Consider the following 27,996-nt stretch of genomic DNA (forward strand, 5'->3'; position numbering starts at 1 on the left):
GATCTAGCCTCCCGGGCTCCCATGCCTGTTACTTTGCAGTATGTCACCCCATCTCAGGAAGCACTAAGATGCCCCCATACCGTCACACCAATGTACAAAGCTGAGATCAAGCCCTCTTGGGGAAGTACATTTTGAGAGGCAGGATGGCAACAGGTATTCACAAAGTTGAGAAGGAAAGGGGGCGCCATATGAGTTAGGACTTCTGGATTACAAATGATGGAAACCCAACTCAAATGAACTTAAGTACAAAAGCTAACCTAAGCTTAGAGGATCCAGGAAGACCGCAGCAGGTGGAGACTTGAATTGGACTTTGTACTCCCTCAACACCTGTTTGTCTTAAATCTCTGCCCGTCCCTGTTAGCTCCTTCTGCAGACAGTTCCTACCATGTGGTAGAAAAATGGTCACCAACAGCCCTGTATTCATACATCCCCAGTTCAGCAGCTCCAGGAGAAAGACCAAGTTTCCCCCTGCAGCCTCCATATATACATCCAATGAAGGATTCCGACTGGCCCTCATTGGGTCATGTGTCCACCCCAAGACCAGTCACTGTTGCCAGGGAGATGAGATACTGTGATTCGCATGCCTGGGTTGTGAGTCCAAGTCCATGACCAGATGCTGGGGATGGACTTGGTGGGTGGAATGGAAAGGTATTATAATCAACAGCTCCTCCAGTACTGCATGGAATGGGGAGGGTGCTTCCCAGTGGAGAGCTGGGCAGACTGGAACACCAAAACCTTCCCAGGCAACCAAAAGGAAAGCCTGAAAAACAATCTTCATTACATGTTTCTCTGTTCAAAATCTTTCTAGGAGCTCCTCAAACTATAGATGAGTGTTTGTATAAATATAAATTCACAAGATTACACAATTTACATGTAAAATGGGGCCAGTTTTCTCATGAGGTTCATAAACCAGCTCTGAAGCAATTCTAAAGGAATTGTGACAAAATTGTTTTTAGCATTAGCAATATTACTAGAAAAAAGCACAAAGACTCCCAAGGTGCCCGCTTGGAAGGACAACTTCCATTTGAACGTGGAAGTATTATTTTGTTTTTTTGAAAAATCCAGATTACATGTAAAATTATTTCGGCAATAACTAAATCGACACAAATGTATCACCAAAATATGTGTGCACCCCAGCGTAAATGCATGTGTTTTAGATCTAAGAACATAAGGAAATGAATGTGAACTCGGGTTAAATATAGAACAGGGCCTTGAACTTGGGGTTTGTGGGTGGCCAACCTGGTTACTGTCGGTCACATCAGGATTCCCTGGGGAGCTTGTTAAAAATAAAGGGGACTGGGTTCCACCCCAGAGATTCTGGTCAGGTAGGTTTGGGTGGAGCCAGGCTGTATTTTCTGAGTGTTTAACAGACAGTTTTGACCAACCACTGCGGCTGAAAATCACTCCCTTCAGACAGTATTTCTCAGATTATGGAAGTTGTCTTCTGGTACCAGAATCTGGAGAGCCTATTAAAATGCAGATTCTTGGAGCGCCTGGGTGGCTCAGTTGGCTAAGCGTCCGACTTCAGCTCGGGTCACTATCTCACGGTTTGTGGGTTCGAGCCCCTCATCGGCCTCTGTGCTGACAGCTAAGCCTAGAGCCTGCTTCGGATTCTGTGTCACCTTCTCTCTCTACCCTTCTCCCACTCATGCTCTATCTCTCTCTTTCAAAAATTAAAATAAACATTAAAAAAATTTAATGCAGATTCTTGGCCCCACCCAGGCCTAGTAGATCTGACTTGGTGAGGATCAGAGTTGTTCATTAAGCTCCCAGGTGACCTAAAACGTTTTTTGTTTTGAGATAATTATAGATTTACAGGAAGTTGCAAAAAAAAAAATGCATACAGAGAGGTCCTGGGTACCTTTTACCCAGTTTCCCCCAGTAATGACCTCTTACGTAACTACAGTGCATTTGCAAACTGGGAAAATGACAATGGTACAACCCACAGTGCTTATTCAGATTTTATCAGCTTTACGCACATTTGATCATGCGCGCACATGTGTGTGTGTGTGTGTGTGTGTGTGTAGTTTTATGTAATTCTGTCAGATATGTAACCACTACCACAGCCAAGATACACAACTGTCCCATCACCAGAAGGCTCTCTAGTGCCCCCACCATTAGAGCCACCCCAACCCATTACCACTCACTTCCCTAACCTCTGGCAACTAGTAATTTCTTCTCCTTCTCTACAATTTTGTTATTTCAAAAATGTTATACAAACAGACTCATGTGTCACCTCTTTAGACTGGCTTTTCTCACATAATTCCCTGGTGATCCAGTTAAATCATTGCATGTATCAATAGTTTGAGGGGTTTTTTATTGCCACATAGTATTCCATTATATGGATGGATTGCCGTTTGTTTAACCTTCCATCTTTTGAAGAACATTTGTGTTGTTTCCATTTTTTGTCTATTACCAAAAAAAAGCTGCCATGAACATTCATGAACATGTTTTAGTGTGAACATAAATTTTCATTTATCTGGGATAAATGCCCAGGAGTGCTCTTGCTGGGTTATACGGTAAGTTTTCCTTAGTTTTACAGGAAGCTCCCAAACTGGGGCTCCTGGGTGGCTCAGTTGGTTAAGTGTCTGACTCTCAATCTCAGCTCAGGCCTTGATCTTAGTGTCATGAGTTCAAGCCCCGTGTTGGGTTCCACGCTGGCTGTGAAACTCATTTTTAAAAAAAAGAAAGAAACTTCCAAACTATTTTCCAAAATGGCTGTATCATTTTACATTCAGATGTAATTCATGAATGATCTGGTTTCTCCAAATGCTCATCAACATTTGATGTTACTATTATTTTCTATTTTAGCCATTCTGATAGATGTATATCAATATCTCATTATGATTTTAATTTGCATTTCCCTCATGGACAATGAGGTTGAGCATGTTTTCATGTGTGTCGTTGGCATCTGTATTATTCTCTTTGGTGAAATATCTGTTCCTGTCTTTTTGCCCATTTTTTATTGGACTGTTTGTGTTTTAACTATTGAGTCTTAAGAGTCCTTCATAGATTCTAGATGCAAGGCTCTGTCAGATATATGGTTTGCAAATATTTTCTTCTAGTCTGTTGACTGTTTTTTCATTTTGATAGGGTTTACAGAGAGCAAAAAAATTTATTTTGAAGTTAAATTGATCAATTTTTGTCATTTATGGATTATACTTTTGGTGTCAAGGCGAAGTACCCTTTGTTTGGTCCTAGATCCCAAAGGTTTTTTTTTCTAGAAGTTTCATGTTTTACATTTAAGTCTGTAATCCACTGTGAGTTAATTTTTGTAGAAAGTGTGAGGTCCAGTTTTTTGCCACTATATAATCAACGGCTCCAGCACTTGTTAAAAGGCTATCCTTCCTCCATTGAATTGCTTTTGTATCTTTGTCAAAAATCAGTGGAGAATATTTGTGTGGGTCTATTTCTGGGTTCTTTATTTCTGGGTTCTCTATCTCTGGGTTCTGCTCCACTTATCTATGTCTATTTTTCTGCCAATACCACACATTCTTGACTAGTGTAGCCAAGACTTAGAATCTGGTAGACTGATTCCTCCCCTTTCACTTTTTTTTTTTTTTTTTGCAAAATGAATTTAGTTATTCTAAGTCCTTTGCTTTCCATATAAATTTTAGAAAAAGGTTGTCTATGCCTACAAAAATGTTTGCTGTGCTTTTGATAGGAATTGCATTGAACCCATGGATCAGTTTTGAGAGAACTGACATCTTTACAGTGTGGAGTCTTCCAATCCATGAACATACTGATTTTTTAAAAAATATTGAAACAGTCATGTAACCTATAATAAAGACCACTTAGTTGTGGTTTGTAATTTCTATACATTGCAAGTTTCAATTTGCTGATATTTGGTTGAAGATTTCAGTATCCAAATTTATGAGAAATACTGATCTACAGTTTTCTTTTTCTGTACTGCCTTTTTCTGGCTTTGGTATCAGAGTAATACTTGTTTCATAAATTGAGTTGGGAATTGTTCTTTCATCTTTTATTTTCTAGAATAGTGTAAAATTATTAATTATTCTTTAAATGTTTGGTAGAATGTTCCATTGAAACAATCTGAGCTGGGAGAGGTCTTTTCCAAGAAATTTAAAATTATGGATTCAATTTCTTTTATGGTTATAGGATTATTCACATTGTTTATTCAATCTTGAATGATTTTTAGTAGTTTGTGCTTCTCAAGGAATTGGTTCACTTCTTCTAAGTTGTCAAATTTATTAGCGTAAAGTTATATCATCCCTTACTATTTTAATGGCTGCAGAATCTGTAGTGATATCCTGTTTCATTCTTGATATTAGTGATTTGTATCTCGTCTCTTTTTATCTTTATCAATCTTGCTAGATGTTTATTAATTTTACTGATTTTTTTCCAAGAGCCAATTTTTTGTTTCATTAATTTTTGTTTTCAATTCCATTCGTTTTTTCTCTTTATTATTTCCTTCCTTCTATTTGATTTAGGTTTTTTTGCCCTTCTTTCTTCTAGTTGCTTGAGGCAGGTACTTAGATTATTCATTTAAGAGTTTTTCTTCTTTTGGCGGTGGCTAGGTGGCTCAGTTGGCTAAGTGTCCCAGGGTCTTGAGATTGAGCCCCAGATCGGGCTCCATGCTGAGCATGGAGCCTGCTTAAGATTCTCTCCTGATATCTCTATCTCTATCTCTCTCTCTCTCTCTCTCTCTCTCTCTCTCCCTCTGCCCCTCTCCCCTACTTGCTCTCTAAAAAAGAAAAAAGATTTTTCTTCTTTTCTAAGATAGCACTTAATGCTACAAATTTCTGTCTCAAGATTACTTTAGCTACCACCACAAATCCCAGTTTGTTATCTAATTATTATACTTATAATAGAGTAATGTGTTTGTTTTTTATTCTTCTATTCCTTGTTTCACTTGTCTTTCCTTCTAGTAGGTTACTTGAACATTTTCTAGAATTCCTCTATGACACTAAAAATTTTTTTGTGTGTATCACTTTGTATAGTTTTATTAGTGGTTGCATAAATATACATATGTAATTTATCACAGTCTACTGGTATAGATGCTTTACCACTTTGAGTGATATGAAGAAACTTTACTTCCATTTTGGTTCCCTTATCTTTCTTACTTTTTTAAAAATAATAATTAAATGTTTATTTATCTTTGAAAGAGAGGTAGAGACAGAGTGTGAGCAGGGGAGGGGCAGAGAGAGAGGAATCCAACGCAGGCTCCAGGCTCCGAGCTGTTAGCACAGAGCCCAACAAGGGGCTCAAACTCATGAACCACAAGATCATGACCTGAGCTGAGGTTGGACACTTAAATTACTGAGCCACCCAGGCACCCCTACCTTCCTTATTTCTTAACTACAATTATCTCAAGCACAATCTCTTTTTTCTTAACGTTTATTGATTGATTGAAAGAGAGAGAAAGAGAACACACATGGGGGAGAGGGAGGGGCAGAGAGAGGGAAGAAGAGAGAGAATCCCAAGCAGGATTCGCACTGGCAGTCGAGAGCCTGATGTGGGTCTCGATCTCATGAACCATGAGATCATGAACTGAGCTGAAATCAAGAGTTGGATGCTTAGCCAATTAAGCCACCCAGGCACCCCCTTAGGCACTATCTCTAAGTATATTAAACCCCACATCAGATGGTGTTATCATTTTTGGTTCAGTCATCATGTATGATTTAAGAAACTCATGAGAAGGCTAGTCTATTATTTTTTAGGTATTCTAGGTTAGTCTTACCTTTCTGAAGTTTCAAGCTATCTTCTGTTATTATTTCTCTTCTGTTTGGAGAATTTTCTTTAGCTGTTCTTTAAGGGTAGATCCGCTAGTGACAGGTTCTCTTAGTGTTCTTTCAACTGACAATGCCATTGTTTCTTCTTCTTCCCTGAAGTATATTTTCTCCAGGTATAGGACTCATGATTGACAGCCCTCTTCTTTCAGCATTTGAAAAATACACCACTTCCTTCTGGCCTCCATGGTTTCCGATGAGAAATCTGCCATCCTTCAAATTAGTGTTCCCTACAAATAATCCATCCCTTCTCCCTAGCTGCTTTCAAGATTTTTCTGTTCTTAATTTTTGAAAGTTTAATTATAATGTCTTGGCATGGATTTCTTTGGGTTCCTCCTAGGGCTTCACTCAGCTTCTTGGATCTGTAAGTTTATGTCTTTTGCCAAAAGGGAGAAACTCTCAGCAGTTATTTCTTCAAACCCGGGTGACTTATAAGCACATTTTATATTTGAGAAGCTTTGCTCTAGAGTGGGTTTCAGGGGTTAAAGAACCCCTCAAATTGCATACAAGATGCTGTGAATGTCCATGTTTCTTAGGAGAATGTCTGCAGTTTTCACTAGATTCTCAAGATCCATGACACTCGCCATAAATTTTACAAAAGGATTTGTTTATAGTCATATTGAGTAAATTTTGGTCTTCTTGGTTAAAAACAATAAAACCTAGTTAGTATCATTTCTTTCCTTCTGTCACATCTGTTGAATTCATGCGTCTCCAAGATTTTCCCAAAAATTTTGGAAAATATGATCACTTAGGTGAATATTTTCTGAGCGCCTAATATATGCCAGCCAATTTTTATTTCATTTTCCCCCTAATCAGTGAGAAAAGGAAGAGTTAAAAAAAAATTAAAGCCAATTTTAGCTTATGAAAAGTTCCCAGCAACTAATAATTCAGAGTAAATTTTGCGGCTTTCATACCTTATGACTTTACCCTTTAAAATCTATCCCTTAGGGCGCCTGGGTGGCTCAGTCGGTTGAGCGTCCGACTTCGGCTCAGGTCATGATCTCATGGTCTGTGAGTTCCAGCCCCGCGTCAGGCTCTGGGCTGATGGCTCAGAGTCTGGAGCCTGTTTCAGATTCTGTGTCTCCCTCTCTCTCTGACCCTCCCCCGTTCATGCTCTGTCTCTCTCTGTCTCAAAAATAAATAAACGTTAAAAAAATTTTTTTTTTTAAATCTATCCCTTACTACTCTGAGCTGGATAGGACAGCGATCAAATTACATCCTGAACATATAACTTCATAGACTAAAAACACGGAATTATGCAGTGGACTCATTTATCATTGGGTTCACTTGGGTCCACTTCATACATTTGGTAGCCAAGTACTCATAGTTTCCCCAAGCAGACTTGCCCCTGGACAGTTGCACAAGCAGGTTCCTCTGCCCGGTACATGCTCACCCCCTTTGCCACCCACTTTACAGAACTAACTTCTGCTTCTCTTTCGGAACTCAGTTTGAGAAGCACCACCCCTGAGAAGCCTTTATTCTCTTCCAAGCACCGAGGCGGGTGTGCCTCCAACGTGACCCCTGCTTGCCAGAGGTCACACTGCATGCTGATGACCTAACTTTCATTCCCACTAGACTGTGTGACCCTTGAAAGCTGGGACTGGGTCTTAGTTGCTGTTGTGCCCCCAGAACTTAAATTAATATAACCAGACATGTACTCAAGTGCTGCTTCCACTTAGAGTTCACTACCACCAGCTGTCTGGCTGATCCTTTCCTCCCTTTCTTCATTAATGTCAGAAGTATCTGTTGAACTCCTTCATGTACAGGTGTGGCAACCAGATGTTCAGCCCTTTATCAGCAGGTTTAATCTTTCCTGAATTTCCACAGCATTTATTAATTCACTTTAGACTTTTTCCAAGGATCAGTATATAAAAGTTTCGGCCTTCTTTGGCTAGAATACCTGTCTCCCCATTTGGGGGCAATATGGACAACACTGATCTCTGCCATTTTTACTTCCTTCTGGATCTTATAAATGCCCTAATATTGTGTTCCCATTTACAGATCTGTATTTTCTATCAGGCTATGAGCTCCTTGGGGGGCAAGGACTCTGTCTTATTTATCCCACAGTCTCTAAGGACTGGTGCATGGTGGGATTCCAGAAACATTTGTGGAATGAAATGAGATGTTAGATCATCACACTATACTATTCCTTATAATCAGCATATGCACTTCCTTATCTTCTCCACATCTTTACTTCCTATTTGTCTTTTATCTTCCATTCTAAGCCACTGTGAACTCTTTTGGGAAAGGAGAAATGGGTAGATTAATACAACACATTTTAAAGTAATTTTTTTTACTCCCTAGGTACTATCTTGGTCGCCGGATGTTTATTGTTATCTCTGATCCAGACATGATCGAGCAGGTGTTGGTTGAGAACTTCCATAACTTTACCAACAGAATGGTATGTGGTTTTCTTTCTGCATATGAATGAATGAAGAATCATTCTAGGATTCAACGACTGTGCATCACATCTAACAGGGATGTGATTGGGCCTCTTATCGCACTTAAATCAGTTAGACTCAAAACAGCTCTCCAATGAATTCCAGTTTTCAAAAGAGACATACAGGACTGGTACAAAAGAATGGCATTTGCATTTAAGAAATGCTTCCAGAAAGCTACAGCCCAAGAGAAGTTCTGGTTAATAAAAATGCTAAAACCAGAAGGGTTTTTTTTTTTTTAAGCTTTGCTCAGAGCTAGAGGAATCCAGAGGGCACAGGTCAAGTGACTGAGGAAGACAGAGTAAGGTTAATAAATATCAGAGGCAAAGCAAAATTTCAAGCCTCTTGTGCTTACACCTTTCTCAGAGCATATAAAAGTCATAAGGCCGGAAAGGGGAGACAAGCAACATTATAAGGGAAATTTGTCCCCTCATAGCAGGAGAAGCCCTGTAAGAGGGTTCCCTGGTATCAGTTCAACCCAATCCACTAAAGAATGCACACATTCCATCTTTTTTAGAAAGCATATATCCTACTTTTTATCTTTGTTGAGAATTCCCAGAGAATGAAAGAAGTGACGAGGGTGGCAGAGGTCAGTGTTGTCCCTATTTTCCAAAGATGGGGATATAAGAGTTCTAGCAGAGACCAAGAAACTTTATGTTGATTCTTGGAAATATTGTCAAGTGAATTGATAAATACTTGCTTGTGAGAATTCAGAGGCTCACGATCTTTTTTTTTTGGGGGGGGGCAAATTAAACTCAACTTCCATTCTTACAGGAATAGTAGGTACTGTGTTCACTGTTGGTTATTCGGCAAACTTCTGCACACCCACTGTATTCCAGGCACTGTCTAGGTTCTGATTATAAACAGACAGAAGATCTATTCTTGCCCTGAAGGAGCTCATAGTCTAGTGCCAATGGCAGACAGGCAAAGAGACTAGTACAATCTTGTATGGTAAGTGCCACTGTAGTGGGAACCTCTGTGCCATCCAGGATGGGGGAAGAGCCTTAAAGATAGTAGCATAGCTCCCTGTGTTCTGTGCTGGTGGAGCTGCCCAGAGTGGTTTTTTCTCATTAAGTTTCATGAGAACTTATGAGTTTGGTACAACTATCATCTCTCTTTTTCAGACAAGGAAACCAAGACCCAGAGGGGTTAAGTGACAATCCTGGTCACATGCCTAACAGGAACAGGGATTCATATGCCACCTCCCAACTCAAGTCCTTACTGCCATCTCTATTAATAGTCGCCTTGGGTGACATTTCCAGATTGTTAAGGTTTCACTGAGTAGTTGGTTGCTCACCCCAAAGCAGCTCATCTTCCAGCCCCAGGGTGCTGTGTCCAATTGCAGACACCATGTGGCCACTAGAAGGAGGTGACCGCTTGGCCTGCTAACGCCGTCACCTCAGGGTGCATTTGAAGGAAATGCAGAAGTTTAACTGCTGCCTCTAGATGCTCCTCCCCAAATGTGATGTTGCCACCCTGCTGCGCAAAGTCCCTAAAGTTCCTCTGTGCTGCTGGGATCTTAGGAATGGAGTCTGACAGTTAAATGCAGCTGTAGAATGCTGCTGGGCCAGACTCAGTAAGGAGTGTTGATTAAAGAAGCAGGGGAAGGGGCCCCTGGGTGGCTCAGTCGGTTAAACTTCCAACTTCAGCTCAGGTGATGATCTCCCAGTCCGTGAGTTCAAGCCCCTCATTGGGGTCTGTGCGGACAGCTCAGAGCCTGGAGCCTGCTTCAGATTCTGTGTCTCCCTCTCTTTGTCCCTCCTCCGCTTGTGTGCGCACTCTCTCGCTCTCTCTCAAAAGTAAATAAACATTAAAAAAAAAAAAAAAAGCAGCAGCAGGGGAAGCCAGTGAGTCACCTGACCCGGGCCCCCAAGCTGCATCCCATGCAGGTAAGGAAAACACTCATCGAGCCTGCCTGACCATCCCCCTCCCCCACCCAAGCAGGGATGTGCGATGTGGCAGCTGTGTGTCTCTGTATAGCTTCATGTGACACTCAGGATGTCACCAGGGCATGAAATCCCAGGAGCTGACCTGGAAGAGGGCTGTGCTCTCGCTGATGTGCCAGGGGCAGGCATATACCCAGCACACAAGTTCAAGCAGGGGGCACAAAATAAAGTTGCCTCAGCTTCGGCCAGTTTCTCTTCCAAACTCATGGTCTGTCCTCCCTTTGTCCATCCCCCAGATTAATTTTTGTCTACTTCCCAGACCAGGATCTGTGAAATATGGTTCCATTTTCCTTTTTCCACTCCACACAGTGCCCACGGAATGAGGTTCAAGCCCCCCCGGGCGAGACTGAAGGGCCTCTGTAATTTGGATCCATTATGTAAGCTCCAACCTCACGTCTCCCTGCTTCCCAAGACAGGCTGTCGCTCCAGCTGGACCGACCCCTCCATTCTCTCTGTAAACTGCTCTAGAAAGTCCCCCCCCCCCCGGTGCCTTTGCTTGTGTTGAGGCACTTGCTAGAACCGGAGGTGGCGTAACAGTGGGTCTTGGGTTTACCAGCAATGTAAGCTGGAGTAAATCATTTAACCTCTTTAAGCCTCTCATTCTGTCTTTGGGAAATGAGGAGGTGATCTACCTACCTGGGCTGCTGTGAGGCTAAATGAGATCACACAGACATGCCCCACCTATGCAGGCGAGACAAGCACTTGGCATGCATTAGCTACCAAATCAATGGGAAGACCCTCCCCTTTCCCTACAGCCACTCAACCCTAGCTCTTCTTCCAGGCTCTCCTCAAATTCTGCCTCCTCCAAGAAGCCTCCCTGCTTCAATCCACATTTGCCTTTCCCCTTGTCTGAATACTCACAGCATCTGTCATCAGCACCACATCATCACTGACCCCATTGTGCCTTCTGCTATTTACAGCTAAACGAAGGTGTGGCTTTCATGCGAACTCAACTCTTAGGTCCTTCAGGGAGTAATCCTTCTCTTTAACACCCCATGGCCCACATACATGAGGACTGTTCAGTTCCAACTGAACTGAACCTCCATCACCGTAACATTGTCCCCAGAAGAACCAGGTATTACCTGAACCTGGAGATTCAATACACACTTCCTCTTCTAGATCATTCCTAAACATGTAAAAAGACCCATCAAAGATTAGATCTCTAGGAAACCCCAATGTTTATAGTTTTCCATCTGGGAATGTATTCACTTATCTTTAGCTTTGTTGATGGTCTTTAAGCCAATTCCATATTCATGATAAAACAATCCTTAGTGACTCAATTTTTTAAAAACCATCTTTAGAGTGGGATTTTCTCACAGGTTTTTGAAAGTCAAATTAAATTGGGTTCCGTGGTTCCCTCTTATCCATATGCTTATTTATCTGCTCAAAGAACTCAAGGAGATTAGTGAGGCATGCTTTCTTCATACCGACACCATGCTGCCTTCCCTCTAATAAGCCATGTTTACTTAAGTGTTCAGCAATTTGGCTTTTATTATACATTCATTCAGTAAACATTAAACGCTTACTCCATGCAAGCTTCTACCAAATGGTCCCTTGTGATACAGAAAATACCTCAGCATATTAGTTTGATCCATTAAGTGAGAAGGAACTTCGATAATGCACGCTTTCCTTTTTTGACTGTGACAGCCCATCTCTGCTCACAGATGTGGGCTTGACTTACGTGTGTCCCAGAAGAGCCTGGCGGAGAATGGCTGTGATGTGGGAAGCTGGGTCTGGCCCAAAGATTTGACTGACGGGAGCTGGTGTGACATCACAGAGAACTCTCTGACACACATCAGCACGGAGCAATTATTTGAAGTCGGAATTGATGAATGAAATATTTTTTTCTAACTCAAGAACATTGGGATGAAGAGACGATGAGTCAGACCCAGGGTGGCAGATCTCATATCAACGCTTTCCCACTCACATTGCTGGAGGTCCTCAGTTCCGGGCAGGGTCTCCATGGCATCTCGCCCACTTTCCAGATGGAGTCCTCCAGCCCCTATCAGGGCACTAAGTGCTTCCTGAAGTGCCTGCATGATGGTACCACCACAGTTTACCGTTAGACCCAAATCAATCTTCTTAGCATTTTTTTAATTAAAAAAATTTTTTTAATGTTTATTTATTTATTTATTTTTGAGAGAGAGAAAGAGTGTAAGCAGGGGAGGGGGAGAGAGAGAGAGGGAGAGAGAGGGAGAGAGAGGGAGAGAGAGGGAGAGAGAGGGAGAGAGAGGGAGAGAGAGGGAGAGAGAGGGAGAGAGAGGGAGAGAGAGGGAGAGAGAGGGAGAGAGAGGGAGAGAGAGGGAGAGGGAGAGAGGGAGAGAGGGAGAGAGGGAGAGAGGGAGAGAGGGAGAGAGAGAGAGAGAGAGAATCCAAAGCAGGCTCCAGGCTCTGAGCTGTCAGCACAGGGCCCGATGTGGGGCTCAAACCCACAAGCTGTGAGATCACGACCTGAGCCAAAGTCAGATGCTTAACTAACTAAGCCACCCAGGCACCCCCTTCTTAGCATTTATGGAACCTCAGATGTCCCAGCACCTCAGGACCCAGCTTTTTTATTTAGATGTCTTTAATTAGCTCTTCTTTGCTAGCGGGTACTCCATGAAGCCATGCGTGCAGCTTTTATTTTTAAAGATCTGTGGGATAATGGAGCTGGGTTCACATGACTGGGCAGAAATAGTCATAACCAGCAGGGGAACTTCTTATTCCTGGCCTCTCCTCAGAGCCTAGGGTTGGGGAAGCTGTAGGAAGGTTGATAAGACGTAGGGTGGTCTGTGGTCCATGTTACATCGGTCTAGTTGGATGGGGGCATGGAGACAACATGTTCAGTCACTAAACCTGCTGCCAGGAGCTCTGTGTTCTGGACCAAAATGGCAGCATGGTCCACGGGGTGGGCTGTAGGCTGCCCATCCCTAGTTCTACCCCTGGCATGTGGAGCAGAGGTGGTGGTATGTGTGTAGGGTATGGGTACCAACCCTCATGTCCTCACAGGCAACACTGGGGGGGGCCCCCTGTCCAGTGTAGGTCCAGCCACAGCACTGACTCACTAGAGTCGCACCTATAGCCATGTAATGGATTTGGTGAGTGGTTTTATCCAGAACCATCAAGACCCAAGGGCCTGGCTGCCCCAGGTGCCGCCTCTCACCACATACTACAAGGGAATCATAGGTTTTCCTGTGAAACCACAAAGCCCTTGGCACTGGCAAAGATTACTCAAGTTCTGAGGCAAATGAATCACTGAGAACCTTCTTACCCTGTGTATCTGCACCAGCACCCCATTACAGAGAGTAACAGGGGTGTACTGCCTCGTTACAGAACTCGTCAGCAAGCAAGCTCCATCCAGGGCTCCAGGTGGATCGGGCCACTTGTGCTGGGGCCAAGGGACCTGCCTGTTGGTTGGTGTCCGGTGAGGCGGGGGTGGGGGGAGCCCGGCCAGTTTGCCATACAACTGTCCCCTACACCAGCAACCAGCACCTCTCCACTGACAGCTTTTGAAAACTTGCTCGTCTAGAGTTTCTGATCCCCTTTCCCTTAAATAAAATGTTGAGTAAATGAAAACTTTCAGGTTTTCAAACGCAAGCACTACGATTTACACCGAGAGAACGGTCTTTGCGCACTTAGGGACGCTCTCATCACTTCAGTCAAACCTTGAATGCTACTTTACCTTTGTGATTTTTTTAAGTTTTAATTTAAATTCCAGTTAGGTAACAGACAGGATAATATTGGTTTCAGGGGTAGGATATAGTGACTCAACACTTCCATAAGACACCCAGTGCTCATCACAAGTGCCCTCCTTAATCCCCATCACCCCCGCCCCCCACCTTCCCTCTGGTAACCATCAGTTTGTTCTCTACAGTTAAGAGCCTGTTTCTTGGTTTGTCTCTCTCATTTTTTCCCCTATGATCATTTGTTTTGTTTCTTAAATTCCACAGGTTAGTAAAGTCATATGGTATTTGTCTTTCTCTGACTTATTGCACTTAGTAGCCTTGTGTTTCTTAAGAAGGGTCAGGGTACATGATAGGTCCACAGCTCTGAGCAAGGCAGACGTCCATACTTAAAACCCAGACTGCCGAAAGCCAGAAACAGATGTGTGCGATCTCATTTGCCTGGGCTCTATTTTGAGCCAGGACTCTCTGGTTTATATGACACACTGCGCTATGCACAGAAAACCCTCCAGCCTGAGCTGGGAGCGTCTCATCCTGGGATGGGCTATTCATGGTTAGTCCCCAAGTGACAGCCATGATGGGATGCCCACAACCTGTAAGCCTCCCCTTTCCCTCGCTTTCCCCATGTCTAGACATGGCTGGCCCTGAAAAAGCCAGGTTCAGAGAATTGCATTTGGTCTGTAAAACACACATAGCCTCACGTTTTCAACTTGGTAGGTAAGTGTGCACGTTAACATTTTTAAAGGCACGGAGTGCATCATGAAGCCTTAGGAGTGTAGGAATTGTGCTAAGTGGTATTGATTCGAATGCTCAAATGCTCTTCTCTCAGTGCCTTGCAGTTTTTTAAACTTCAACATCTCGCTGGAAATGATTTCATATACCGTGTCTTACTAGGCCCTTGGTTCAGCAGGAAGCCATCTTTACATATTTTTAAAAGGAGATAAGTAAAATCTTGTTCTTGTATTTATACCTTATTTCTTTAACTTTTATGGTGGCAGATTCATCTAGAGATGAATCTCCTCTAGAATTTGGGGGAGAGAATAGTAAATAAGCCACAGAAGCAATGCTGGTGTCCCAGTGGTTGGATTCCTGAACATCTCAGGAAGTCAAGTCACTGTGCCTGTGAGTACTGACCCTCATGCTTCTCTGCCTGATCTCCTTTTAATGACACCCCATTTTCCCCCGTTCTCCCTTTACTTCTAAGCCATAGCCCAGCAGCATGGTGAAAGGCACTTGGCTTAAAGAAATTAAATCAGAATCTGGATTTGCTGCCTTTAAATAGCTGAGTAATGTGGACCACTCCTGTCATTTCTCTGAGCCCGTTTCCTGTCAAGTATGGGTATTAGACTAGCTAACCCCTGGGTCTCTCTGGTTCCCAGTTCAGGTGCAGTCAGCACCAGTGGGTAAACCATGGCATCCCACCAGCATCCCAGAGAGCCATCTTGAGCTTCATATGCAAGGGTCCCTCTTAGGGCCCAAGGGAATTTTTCCTTCCAGCCAAGTGCGACAGGTGCTAGATCAGGGACACCCTGCCCCTCCTCAACTCTGCTTCTGGCAAGAAACTGCTAAGAGCTTTTGAAAGTTTTCCTCAGAAGATTTAACAAGGCCCCCTGACCCCTTCCCCAGTCAAGAAGAGCCTGAGCTGTGGGGCATGGGGCTAACAGAAGTGCAGTTCCAAACCTGTGGTTTCCTCCTCTTTGGCAGCCAAAATGCTAAGAACTCTATATCAGGCAGGGCCACCAGAGTCTGTATCAGGACTTTGTCCAAATTAGAAGAGGTCCCCTTCCTTCCACTAGCAGATGCCAAGTTGGAACATGAAGCCTGAGCTGGGTTGAGCCCCCACGTGCCCCCTAAGCCAGCCTCCTTCCTCAGAGGCCATGCTCTCAGACCACAGCGAGGGAGCATGGTGTTTCTCGGGACCATTTTCTACTGGCCAAGAGTGCATGGATGAAAACTGTCCAGTGGGGATGGAACACTTTTGCTATTTCAATGCACCAGACAGAAGCCCTGCTTGGTTGGAATCTTTGAACAGCCAGATCGCAATTGTCACACGTTGAAAGAACAGGTTTTCAGGAAACAGAATTTGGGGTTATCCAGGTCAGAGCATTCTAGAGTTTTTGTTGATTAATATAATAAGAGGCAGTGCGAGAGGTTTCACACACGCAGGTGAGGAGAGAGACAGGTGGTGCCGTGGAGTACCAGGTCTCTGGTACAAGGTTGTGTGAGAATCTGAAAGAAACTTTGCAACTGTGGGCCCGGAATCTTGTGATCATGGCATACTTTGATGTTAATATTTTTGCAGCCTATTTGACACACTTTTACACTAAACAGGTTGGCAGGACGAGCATCATGACCAGTGATTTATAACCATATCCTGTTCACCTGTTACCGGCAGCTCTGGGTGGCTGCTAGAGAACTGTTGTCTGCCTTGCCAAGGCATCATAGAGATCGTATGGACCTTAAGTCAATGTTCTCGCATGTTCCAGGACAAAACTTTTTTTTTTTTTTTTTGGCTACGGCTTCATATTCTTTTACACTTTTTGCATAATGACATGCATATTCGGTTATGGCAAATGCACTGCGGGCATTTTGCAGCCTTCTGGGAAGAGTGGGTGGTTCTCATGTGGCTCTATCAGGCCAGTTGAGAGGCACTGGTTTGGCCCACACTGACCACCCAATAAATGGTGAACACATGTGAACACACAATGCCGAGGTGTTGGTTTTCTTTCGTAACCTGGTCCTCCGGGTGATGGGATTCTTCAAAGTTTTCAAGTTTATGCTCAGCTGGTCTAATAAGAAGCTACACTCTCTTTTAAGAGATCTTAACTGAAAAGACAAACACATTCAGCTGTCTGAGGGAAACTTAGCAGGGGAGCCACGAGGCCGCTACTGATCCGTCACTGCCTGGCAGGGCAGTGTTTCCCCATTCCTGGAGAACCGCTCCCAAGATTAATGAAGTGGTGTGAAAAGCACTTTGTTAGCTGTAAGATGAGCAATATTGGTTGTAAACCACCCCATTCCCACCCTGCAAGTCAACTGTGAGCTCCTCTGAGGGCAAGGATTCCATTCTTTGTCTTGATAGTCTCAATGCTAGCATAGCGCTTGGCACATAGTAGGAGCTCGATAAATGTTCACAGCTTGCTAACTAACGCTGTGACCAACAGGACTTTAGTTGGCGGGCGGAGGGGCGGGGATGACTCCCAGTTTGGGGTTTAGTAGGCTAAGTAGGCTTTTCGAACTTGTTTGACTGTGGCCTACAGTAAAAACCTATTTTCACATCATGACACAGAATACACACACAAAACCACATTCTCTCTCTCTCTCTCTCTCTCTCTCTCTCTCTCACACACACACACACACATACACACACACACACCTATCTTGAAAACAACAAAATGCTTATCCTTACTTTGTGAAATGCTCCTCTGTATGTTCTACTGTGTTATATTCCTTGTGTCTCTTAGCTTTTCTTTTTTAAAATGCTGGTTGCCATCCACTATGTTGATTTCATGGCTGGTTATTGTCTGCAGTCTGGCAACGCCAGGCTGGAGAGTGAGTGGAGGTGCCTTTGCTGAGACTCAGGACACAGGGCTGGGTAGACAGCCCTAGATCTCTGGATTTTTCTTCCTGAGTCTTGTGTTCCCTTCCTATCTCCATAGTCCTGCCCCATCAGACTTACCAGTCCCGTACCTCATTCCTTTGGGGGAGAGCTCTCTGTACGGAGCTCTCAAGGCATCACTCAGTCAATCAAGTCAATTATTACGTGGAGACCAGGCTGGAGCAGGGGAGGGGATTAGTGTTTAATAGGCACAGAACATATGTTGTGTAAGATGAAAAGCATTCTGTGGACAGGCAGCAGAGGTGGTTGCACTGTGTGAATGTACTTAATGCTACAGAACTGTGTGCTTAAAAATGGTTACAACGGTAAGTTTTACATTATGTGTATTTTGCCACAATTGAAAAGTGTGTGTGTGTGTGTGTGTGTGTGTGTGTGTGTGTGTGTGTGTGTGTGTGTAGGCAAACTAAAAATCAAAAAACAGCCTGCAGGGGCCCCCTGGAGATGAAGCCTCAGGGTTGGAACAATTCTTAAGCATCGTTTAGACCAATCCCCCCTTGACACTCAAGCCTCTTGTGCAGAATTTCTAAAAAATGGATTACGGTCACCAGCAATGGGAGCTCATCGCTCAAAGCAGGTTATTTTATCTTGGAATAATTCTGACTTCTGACTGTTCAGAAGTGCTCCTTTAGAAAGTTGGAATTTCCCCCATCACTTCCAGTATGGAACCCACCTCCACCTCTCAAGGTCACCAAAAACCACCTAAATTTCCTCTTCCACATAATACGTATTTGATAAGTAGTTTTTCAGTGCATCCTAAGCACACTCTCTGATCTTCCAAGTCTTCTGTTTCCAACTACATGTTCCAAAATCTGTCAGACTGTCCCCTCACCATCCCATGGCTCTCCTGAAACGACCAATCGGCTGCTCTCCCTATTACAGCATCATCTCTAGAAACCAAAACATTACTCTAACCAAGGCCCTGAAATTTTCCATCACAAAATGGAGAATTCTAATGGCAGTTCTGGGCCAAGAGGAGAGCACTGGCAGGCAAGCTGACGAGGGACATATCTGAGGACAACATGGACAAGTTGCACGGAAGACCAGATTGGTCCTCTAGATGCACGATTAAAAAAAAAAAAAAAAATCTCATGGATCCATTCCTTGGGTCTGAAGGATAGATGCAAAATCCAATCAACCATTGCTCTTATCTCTAATTTATTCTGTTTCATCAAACCCCAGAAACCACCCAGCTCTCCTTGGAATGAGATGCTTTATTTCATGTAACATGGCCCAGGACTGGATGTTTGCCAATATGTAAATTTTCCTTCTTTGACTCCAGAACCCAAACAAATGGATTATGTTCCCCAAATTCCATGAAGGTAATAATTCTGTAGAATGGCCATGGTACTCCTAGAGTTTCATTCTAAACAGAGAGAGGCATTTCTCTGCAGAGAAGTATCTCAGCAACTTTGTTCTAATATATAATTAAATCCCCTCCTGGATATTTTTGCAGTTATGTTTTATAGCTTATTTTGAATGTTCATATTTTATCAGAAAATTATAATTTTCCTCTAAACACGAGCTTTTACGAGGCTTTTGAATTATGATGGCTGGCTTCATATTTCAACTACAAAACAGTGAAAAGAAATAGCAAAAACTGTCCCTCACACATTGTTCCAAAGAGTACCAGGTCTTCCAATCCCCCTGCCTTCCTGTACCCCACAGCCCTGGGTCTGGGTGCACTCTGACCAGCTGCAGGGACCCCAGTTTTGATGACTTGGGTAGGAGTAGCTGATTTCAAAATGGAACAGATCGGCCTGGGGAGAAGAGTGAAGAGACCTTGTGTTTTGCATGCTTTCGGACTCAGCTTGAATATCTCCTCCACTGAGAAGCCTTCCTAGCCAGTCAGGCACCTATCATTTTCTAGCCTTGTCCTACTTCTTTCTCATGACATGCATATTTGTTAGTTCAGAGGCTTACTGTCTGCATCCCAAGTAGACTATCAACTCCAAGAGGGTCAGTGCAATATCTTTTTTTTTTTCAATGTTTATTTTTGAGAGAGAAAGAGAGAGAGAGAGAAGGAGAGGGAGACAGAGCATGAGTAGAGGAGGGGCAGAGAGAGGGGGAGACATAGCACCTAAAACAGGCTCCAGGCTCTGAGCTGTCAGCACAGAACCCGATGTGGGGCTCGAACCCACGAACCGCGAGATCATGACCTGAGCCAAAGTCAGACGCTTAAGCAACCGAGCCACCCAAGTGCCCCACAATGTCTTCTTTATTCAACACTGAGTAGCCAACTCCTTGCACATTAGACACAACAAATGTTTGCTGAGTGAAAAAAAAATGAATGGATGGATGAATAGAAGAACTGGGAAACATGACAGGTGTTCTCTTAGAAGCGGCTCCATTGGGACATGCCTCTGAAAGATTGTTTTCCCTTTCCCTCCCCCCATGCTCCCCACGTTCTCTCTTGCTCTACATACACATCGCCAAAGACCCAGAGACATGAGTCCGTCAACTCCCAGCCCAACCTGACCAATCCAGCCACACAAAACCCCTCACCACAAAGTTCAGACGTGAAACTCAACCCCAGGAAAGACTAGCCCGTCTCTGAGAAGCCTTCCGTAGGGTCCTAGGGGAACCCTCACTCAGCAGGGGGAATGCACAACGCGTAGAAGTTGCTGAGTTGTTTGTACAGTAGTGACCGCACTGTGACAGAGCCCACCCATCTGCAGCCTCCAGGCCCTCAGCCATGAACCTTTACATCGTTATCCATGAGGCTTCGCATGCTTCCTCTGCGTCCTTGCCAGAGAAATCTCCTAATTTGTTGGTCACTGGTGGACTTTAACCCAAGTGTTTACAATAGACTTGTGTTGCCACCAAGGTGTCTTTGGCTCCCTTGTGTCCTAATCTTCTGCTTGTTGTCCTCAGGTGTCTGGCTTGGAGTCCAAACCCGTAATGGACAGCGTCCTGTTTTTACGTGACAAAAGGTGGGAAGAGGTCAGAAGTGTCCTGACTTCTGCTTTCAGTCCTGAGAAGCTCAATGAGGTAAGACGCGGGAAAAGCAGACTCACCCCACCCCCTCCCCGAAAGAGGTTTCTTCTCTCCAAATGGTGACGGAGGGCTGGTTCACACCACATCACTTGTCCAGAAGGTGCATTAAAATGCCCTGCCCACTGGGGCCTCCTATGCTGCAGGGCATGTGTCCGAGTGTCTTCCATTTGTCCAGCCTCCCCCATCTCCAATTGCTGCGAAGCAATTGTGAGTCTACAGGCACTCCTGTGAAGTCCCAAGACTCCGCCCCAGGCATTTTGGGGGCGCCCAGGAGAAAACCGGAGGAGGGCCCTCTCATGCTTCCAGGTCAGATAGATCACCTGGGGATCTTGTTAAAATGCAGATTCTGACTCAGCAGGTCTGAGATTCTGCATTTCTAATAAACTCCCAGGTGATGCGGATGCATCTGAACGGTGAAACACCTCTTACACAGCAAGGAACCAGAGAACAGGTTGAAACACAGGTGAGCTGTGAGTCCAGTCAGAAATAGGGAAGAGGTGGCCGCGGATCACTGGGGAGGAGTGAACTCTAGGCACGCAGGCATGCCCAGGTTAACCTTGGGGGCCAAGTCAGTGGACCAGGGGGCATCCACAACATGCTACCAGCTCTCAAACTCTGGGCTCCCTCTCCCCCCCCCCCCCCCCCCCGCCACAGACCCGCCCTTTACTTCGGACTGTCTGTCCTGCCTCTTGGCCAAGTTCTGTCACACTTGATCTTCACTGATGGCCTCTCAATTGCTGGTGCGGCTTCGGTGTCTGCTCTGAATTTTGTAAGAACTCGGGCCTGTGCACTTGAACCCTTCTGATGTGAAACACTCAGGGACTGCCTCAGTCAGAGTCCCAAGTGCCCGGGCAACTCCAAAGCAAGCGTCCTTCCAGACTCATCCACCATGCCTAGCTGTTCCAGAAAACCTGGGCTCAGAGTGGCCTGTCTTCAGTTCACTAAGTGAAAGCTGCTCTTAATCACAAGATGCTCATCCGTACAGTCCTGATTAATTCCTAGAAATCTTCTAAGGCCCCGCCCCCAGGGAGAGGAGAGGTCCCATACTTCACAACTAATCCCATCCAATATAACTCACTCAGAAACCAGTGGTCCTGCCCACGTTCAGTGAGGTTTTGTGTTTCCACACAGCCTTTGGTATTTGAGGGCAGAGGGTGAGCTGAGCTCATACAGCACCAGCTAAAGCCCACCAAGCTTTTAGCTGTGCCAGCACCACTCTGAGAGCCTCCCATGTATATTAACACGCTTAATCTTTACCACATCCCTTTGACGTAAATACGATTACGAGCACCCTCATTTCACAGATAAGGAAACCGAGGCACAGAGAGATGAAGTTTTGTGAGCACGTCACACGGCTTGTAAGTCGGAGCCAACATCCTAATCCAGCTCCTGAATACGCTTAACCTCTCTGCCCGGCTCCTCTACCCTGTGTGTGATTTTTGAACACTGTCCTAAGGCTCCGTGGGACTGTCCCAGGGGCTGTCTGGAGGGCAGGGGGAAGGGGAGCACGTGGGGTTATGTTGGAAAACTAGGGGGCTCAGGAGCAACACTTCTGTGTTTTCTGCCTAAGTTTGGAACCAGCTGAGGTATGGAAACACATTTCCCGCAGAGGACATACAAATCTCTCCTTTCTTACCGGTACGCCCTTTGAGAAACGTAGCTCTGCCATCTGGTCACGTGGGCCTGCCAGGAGTTCACCCGGACGGGGACGCTGCAGCCTTACCGGCAGGAGGGCAGAAAAGCACACGGGAGCCAGATTCCGACGGCTGCCCATTCACGCTCAGTCCCTTCCTCCCAGCTCCCAGTCTGGCAAGGGAGGGTGTGGAGAGCAGGAGACACCGCCCTCCTCAGCCGCGTGGGCACATGGGAATCACCTGGGAGCTTCCAAAACCATTGGTGTCTGGGTCCCACGTCTAGACATTCCGATTCAATTGGCCTGGCTTGGAATGCAGTCTGGGTCTGAGGCTTTGCAACTCCCGGGGTGATTCCGATGTGAAGCCAGCGCTGGGAGCCACCCCCTCGTGGAAGTTCCCCGAAAGGAAACACAGGGAGGGGAGGTCTCCCCTCAGCTGAAGCAATGGGCCCTGCTCCACACTCCGGCTGGGTGAGGGACTGAGACTCAGGTGAGGATCTGTTTGAAGAAAGGGCCTGCTCCTTCAAAACTTGCACAGCTGGGGTGCCTGAGTGGCTCCGTCGATTAAGCGTTGGTTAAGTCGATTAAGCATCAGCTCAGGGCACGATCTCACAGTTCGGGGGTTCGAGCCCCGTGCCCGGCGTCGGGCTCTGTGCTGACAGCCTCGAGCCTGCTTCGGATTCTGTGTGCCCCTCTCTCTCTCCCCCTCTCCTGTTCGTGCTCTGTGTCTCAAAAACAAAAAGAAGTTAAAAAAAAAACTTTTTTAATAAAAATAAATAAAATTTGCAAAGCAGTGTTTTGACCACCCAAACAGGTGGAGGGAGAGTCACCTTTATTACGTGTAGCCAGTAAAGTACTGAGTTAACCAACAGTAGAGGAAGGAACGAGAAGTAGGTAAATCATGGGTGGACATCACTAGCTCAAACGTGTGGCAGCACACTTCTTTATTTTAGGAAAAGGTGATTTGGCAGGTGATTTGGATGCGGAATCTCATCATTTGTTAAAAAGAAAATGATGAAGGATACCAGATTTTTTTTTTTTTAAAGGAAGCTTCAAGAAAGGGAAAAAAAGTTTTCTTGACAGATTTAAGCTATGTTTCTTTGGGGAAAGCAAATAAATCCGAATGTTTTTTTCAAGGTCTAGATTTCTTTTTTTTTTTTTTTTAATTTTTTTTTTTCAACGTTTTTTATTTATTTTTGGGACAGAGAGAGACAGAGCATGAACGGGGGAGGGGCAGAGAGAGAGGGAGACACAGAATCGGAAACAGGCTCCAGGCTCCGAGCCATCAGCCCAGAGCCTGACGCGGGGCTCGAACTCACAGACCGCGAGATCGTGACCTGGCTGAAGTCGGACACTTAACCGACTGCGCCACCCAGGCACCCCTCAAGGTCTAGATTTCTTTAGCACCTTATAGAGTATACTCCAGAAATGGATATGATGTCATTTCGCAAACAACCTCCATGCTCCTGGGATCCAAAGCATTTTCTCCTCCTGGTTCAGAAATCAAATTCTCAGAACCTGAATTAGGTGCAGAAAATAGAGTTCCTTCAAGTGTTTTACTGCACTGAGGTACCTAGGGGAAGGAGGGAGGTCATAAATGACAGGGAGGGAGGCAGAGGGAGCCGGAGGTGGGAGAAGAGGGGGAGAGGAAGAAATTTCTTTTTTTTTTTTTTTTAAGTTTATTTTGAGAGAGAGAGAGAGAGAGAGTGCCTGAACACGCAAGAGCACGAGTTGGGGAGGGGCAGAGCTAGGGAGAAACAGAATCCCAAGCAGGCTCACTGCTGTCAGTGCAGAACCCAGACACGGGGCTTGAACTCACAAACCGTGAGATCACGATGTGAGCCGAGATCAAGGGTTGGATGCTTAGCCAACTGAGCCACCCAGGTGCCCCCAGGGGGAAGAAACTTCACAGACCGGATTCCCTGGGGTTTGCTTCCATTCTACCCCATTACTTAACATACACTCCCAGTCAACTTAACTCTATTGAAAACCTTCTTTCCACTTAATATACTTTAAGTTCTTGGGTTTCCATTAGAAAGGATGCCATTCCAGTGGCAGCAGTAGACCTCCTTCTCCCCACCTCTGGAGCATTTAGACCGGACGAATTTAAAGTTCTTGGTGGGGGGTGGGGCATCTAAATAGATGCATCAGCAAGTTGTTGACTGCAGATCTGGAGCTCAGGAGAGAACGGCAGGAAAGATGGTCCTCAAAAACACAGACATGGGCGAGCTCACCCCCCGAGTGCATGCAGTCTACCTAGGAAGAGAAGAGGGTGGTGGGGAGAACCATATCTAAGTGCAGGGCGGAGGAGACACCTACAAATAAGCCTCGGGAAGAAAAGCCTGCGAGTCCAGGAGAAAGTGGAAGGGAAATGCATTGCAAGGAGCAAGGAGCAAGGAGCGGCCAGAGGTGTTCAGCGCTGCTGAAATAGAGAGGAACGCCAGGATGAAAAAATAGGTGACAAAGATAATATTTTCAAACATTAAATCACACGCCCTGTGATTTTCTTTCCTGCACTGAGTCAATGGTGCGTGTTGCTCCCGAAGGAGGAAGGGGGTGCCTTCCAGAACAAGGAGGTCGGTGCTCAGTCTTGAACAGCAGATCAGGCTTTCTCGAGTCCTATTGGGACAGGGGTCTTGGAAGTTAAACAGTCTCGGGAGAGAAAAGAGTTTTCCTAATTTCAAAGGGAGCTTCCTTTGGAATCCAAAGAGCAAGATTTGGGGCTCTGAGCGTGGAGCATCACTCTACACCAGGTTGTAGACAGGATGGAGGATATGACAAGGGGGTGGGTTTTTATCCTGGGGAAGATGGGTGGAGGGGGAGGGGAGGAGGGCAGGGTACCAGACTTTAGTGCCCCTGACTGCCTCCTTGCCCAGCATAAGTGAGTCACCTTTATTACATGTAGCCAGTAAAATACTGAGTTAACCAATAGTTTGGGTTAACCAATAGTTAACCAAACTAACCCTCTAAGTTTCTGGATGCATTCTCTGGACCTTAACCTCCCACTGGCCTTTGCTCTCTATGTCACTGGTCCTCAAACCTGTGTGACCAAGGGCTGCACCAGAATCACCTAGGATCCTTGTTAAAATACTTAATTCTAGGGGCGCCTTGGTGGCTCAGTCAGTTAGGCGTCCGACTCTTGGTTTAGGCTCAGGTCATGATCTCACGGTTCTGGAGTCCCAGCCCTGTGACGGGCTCTGTGCTGGCAGCACGGAGCCTGCTTGGCTTCTCTCTCTCCCTCTCTCTCTCTGCCCCTACGTCGCTCTCCTTCCCGCTCTCTCAAAATAAATAAATAAACATTTTTTAAAAAATACATAACTCTAGCCACCCTAGGACCTACAGAATGAGAATGTCTAAGGGTGACTGAGAACCTGTATGTTTTACAAGTTCCCTGGCACAATTCTGGTAAGAGAGTGGAAAGCACTGGTGTGAGTCTTCCTCTTGGTCCCTTGCCTGACCATCTCAGACTCAGGGCTTCCCCAGACTTGCAGGAGCTGGGCCCCAGAACTCTCTATGCCCTTCCCTGCTTTGTTTATTTTTCTCTGTAGTGCTATTGCCAGTGAACAGTCCATTTACTTTACTTCTCTTTTCTTTATTGCTAACTGCATTGCACTAGGCACAGAACAGGCACTCAATAATGATTTGCTGGATGAATGAATGGATGGATGAATGAAGAATCAGAGTCAGGAAGCTTTCTACTGAAGGATATATGTTGAGACTAAGATAAAAGAAAAATAAAAGGAAATAGTTTTATCAAGGAAAAATTAAATAAGGGGAGGAGGCAAATCGTTGGCTTTCTCTTTGGAGTCACGAGCATATACATGCAGAAACAGAAAAAACAGGCCACAGAGACACAGAGAGGAGAACGAGGCACAGAAGGACATGGGGCGGAGGGGCGGAGACAATAATAAGAGAGGCTCGGACAACAGACACGAGCCTGCTCTCCACTCGGTTTATGGGCATCTGAGTCAGTTTTCCCTGAAATAGCTTTGAAATATCAATATCTCCATTCCTTTCTGAATTTGTAAGTAGCTTGGGGACTTTTATTATCAAACTTCAGAATTTATTCTTGAAATAAAGATTTGCTTTCCCTTGGAATTCTGAGGCTTTTCTCCTTTAGCACCTTGGTGGTCTGAGTCCTTTGCTACCTGTGTCTGGAAGTGTCATTAATATTCAAAGGCTCTAGATGGCACCGTCTTTATCTGCGTGCATATTAGGCAGCATGGGTCAGCAACGCTTGAAAGTTATTTTAGAATCAGCATTATATCATGAAGCCATATTTTTACTTAGAAGATTGGGTTTTGGCTTAAGGCTAGGGGTAACACAGAAAGATGCAGAACTGGTGAAAATTTAGTTGCTGCATCCCTGATTCCAGAAAAAAAGGCCACTGAAATCATAGTCCAGTGACAGCCACGCTATTGAGGTTTAAGTTACAGGACTGCTGAGCACCACTGAGGAAACAAAGGATTTTTTTTTTATTAGAGAACATCTTGCCCAGCTGACCTGCCAGAGTTTTCACCCTGTCCCCTAAAAGATTAAGTTTTTAAAAAGGGCAACCAGTAGATTTATTGAGATTTTTAGAGTCTTGTGCTAGATTCTTTCCCAAAGACTATTAATGAGTAACCCTGGGGTTGTGTAAAACTTTATTATGGGTCATGAAGTAAATAGATTTAATTTTAAGAAACAAAACGGGCTAAATTAATTCTCCTCTGAGGGAAAAATATAAATAAGGGGGATTCCCTGGGGACCGAGGTTAGCACTAATTTTATTTTTGAATTTTGTAATTCATCTGAAAGAGGGAGCACACCATGAAATCTACACATTTGTATATTCCTCTAAGCTCTTCTGATTTTAGAAATATCACATCAATTAGAGTAAGTTTCCAACATTCTTCTAAGATTGTGTAAGTCAACACAAAAGTGGCAGCTAGCTTTCAGTGTAACCAAGAAAGTATAAAATAATACATTTAAGAGAAAAGCATCAAGACCATACTTCTATGATAATGAACTTTCAAGCTATGAATTACTACTGAGGAAAAGGGTTTGACAGGACCCGTGGTCATACAATTCCGGAAAACACTGCAAACCATCTTCTGAGCGATTTGCTTAACATATTAACAGGTTGGGAGAGATCTGCAGTGAAGAAATCTGTTTAATCTTGTTCTGGGCTTAAGTTTTAGTTAAGTTTTTAGTAGGTGAAAGCATGGGTCGTTAACATCAAAGTCAGCTACTGACAGAAATGAGGCCACGGGGCGCTGTGACTTTGGTGGTAGAATCCATGAGGGCGGCCATTTTTAAGTGGCTCCAAATTGGTTGGACCACGGATCCAACCCAATATGGTGGCTTGTGTCTTCTCAGTCCTCAAAGCACTGTAGAAGTGATGGTTATTGCCTCATTCACCCACAAAACTAAGCTGATGGTGACTGAGCAGATACAGGAGACCTGGAAGCTTCAGGCATGACAGCCTGAGCCAGGCTGGGCGTGTCACTCAACACTAAATGAGCCAATCATATCTCTGTGGATAGGGACTCAGTTAAAGAAAAGCCAGACCGACAGGGAAGGCTGGTATCTCTCACAGTCGCTGAGAATCCAGCTCTCTGCCTAATTTTTCACTTTCATCCAGATGTTTCCTGTCAGGAAGGCACAGTCAATAATGTATGAATCTTAAAGGCGGAGGCAGATGTGGTTATTATTCCCTCCAGGCCTTTCCTGCCTTGGAGAAGACATATTACTCCAGAACGACTACAATTTTAAAAAATTTAAGTTGATATAGCCAGCTTATGAGTAAATGCATAGCTACGATCATTTCAGTGCAAAAGGCTTCACAGAATTACAGTCTTCATCATGGTTTAGTTTGGCCTTTAAATTTTCACCGTACACTCTCTGGATGATCATGCATGAGGGCTTCTAGGACAGGACCCAGGCTTCCAGTAATGTTGCAGCAAGCAGCTTTCT

The 27,996-nt window shown here is 44.7% G+C and overlaps 1 protein-coding gene across 1 annotated transcript in view; it reads left to right on the forward strand.

Moving 5' to 3' along the window:
• TBXAS1 (thromboxane A synthase 1) overlaps positions 1-27,996 on the forward strand; it is a 155,403-nt gene that overhangs the window by 61,577 nt on the left and 65,830 nt on the right. Inside the window, exons 4-5 of the mRNA XM_007082622.3 lie at positions 8,055-8,151; positions 20,287-20,403. Of these exons, the coding sequence (XP_007082684.1) occupies positions 8,055-8,151; positions 20,287-20,403 (214 nt within the window). The remainder of the gene's footprint in view (positions 1-8,054; positions 8,152-20,286; positions 20,404-27,996) is intronic.

Source organism: Panthera tigris, chromosome A2 (assembly GCF_018350195.1).
Source record: "Panthera tigris isolate Pti1 chromosome A2, P.tigris_Pti1_mat1.1, whole genome shotgun sequence".
Lineage (NCBI taxonomy): Eukaryota > Metazoa > Chordata > Mammalia > Carnivora > Felidae > Panthera > Panthera tigris.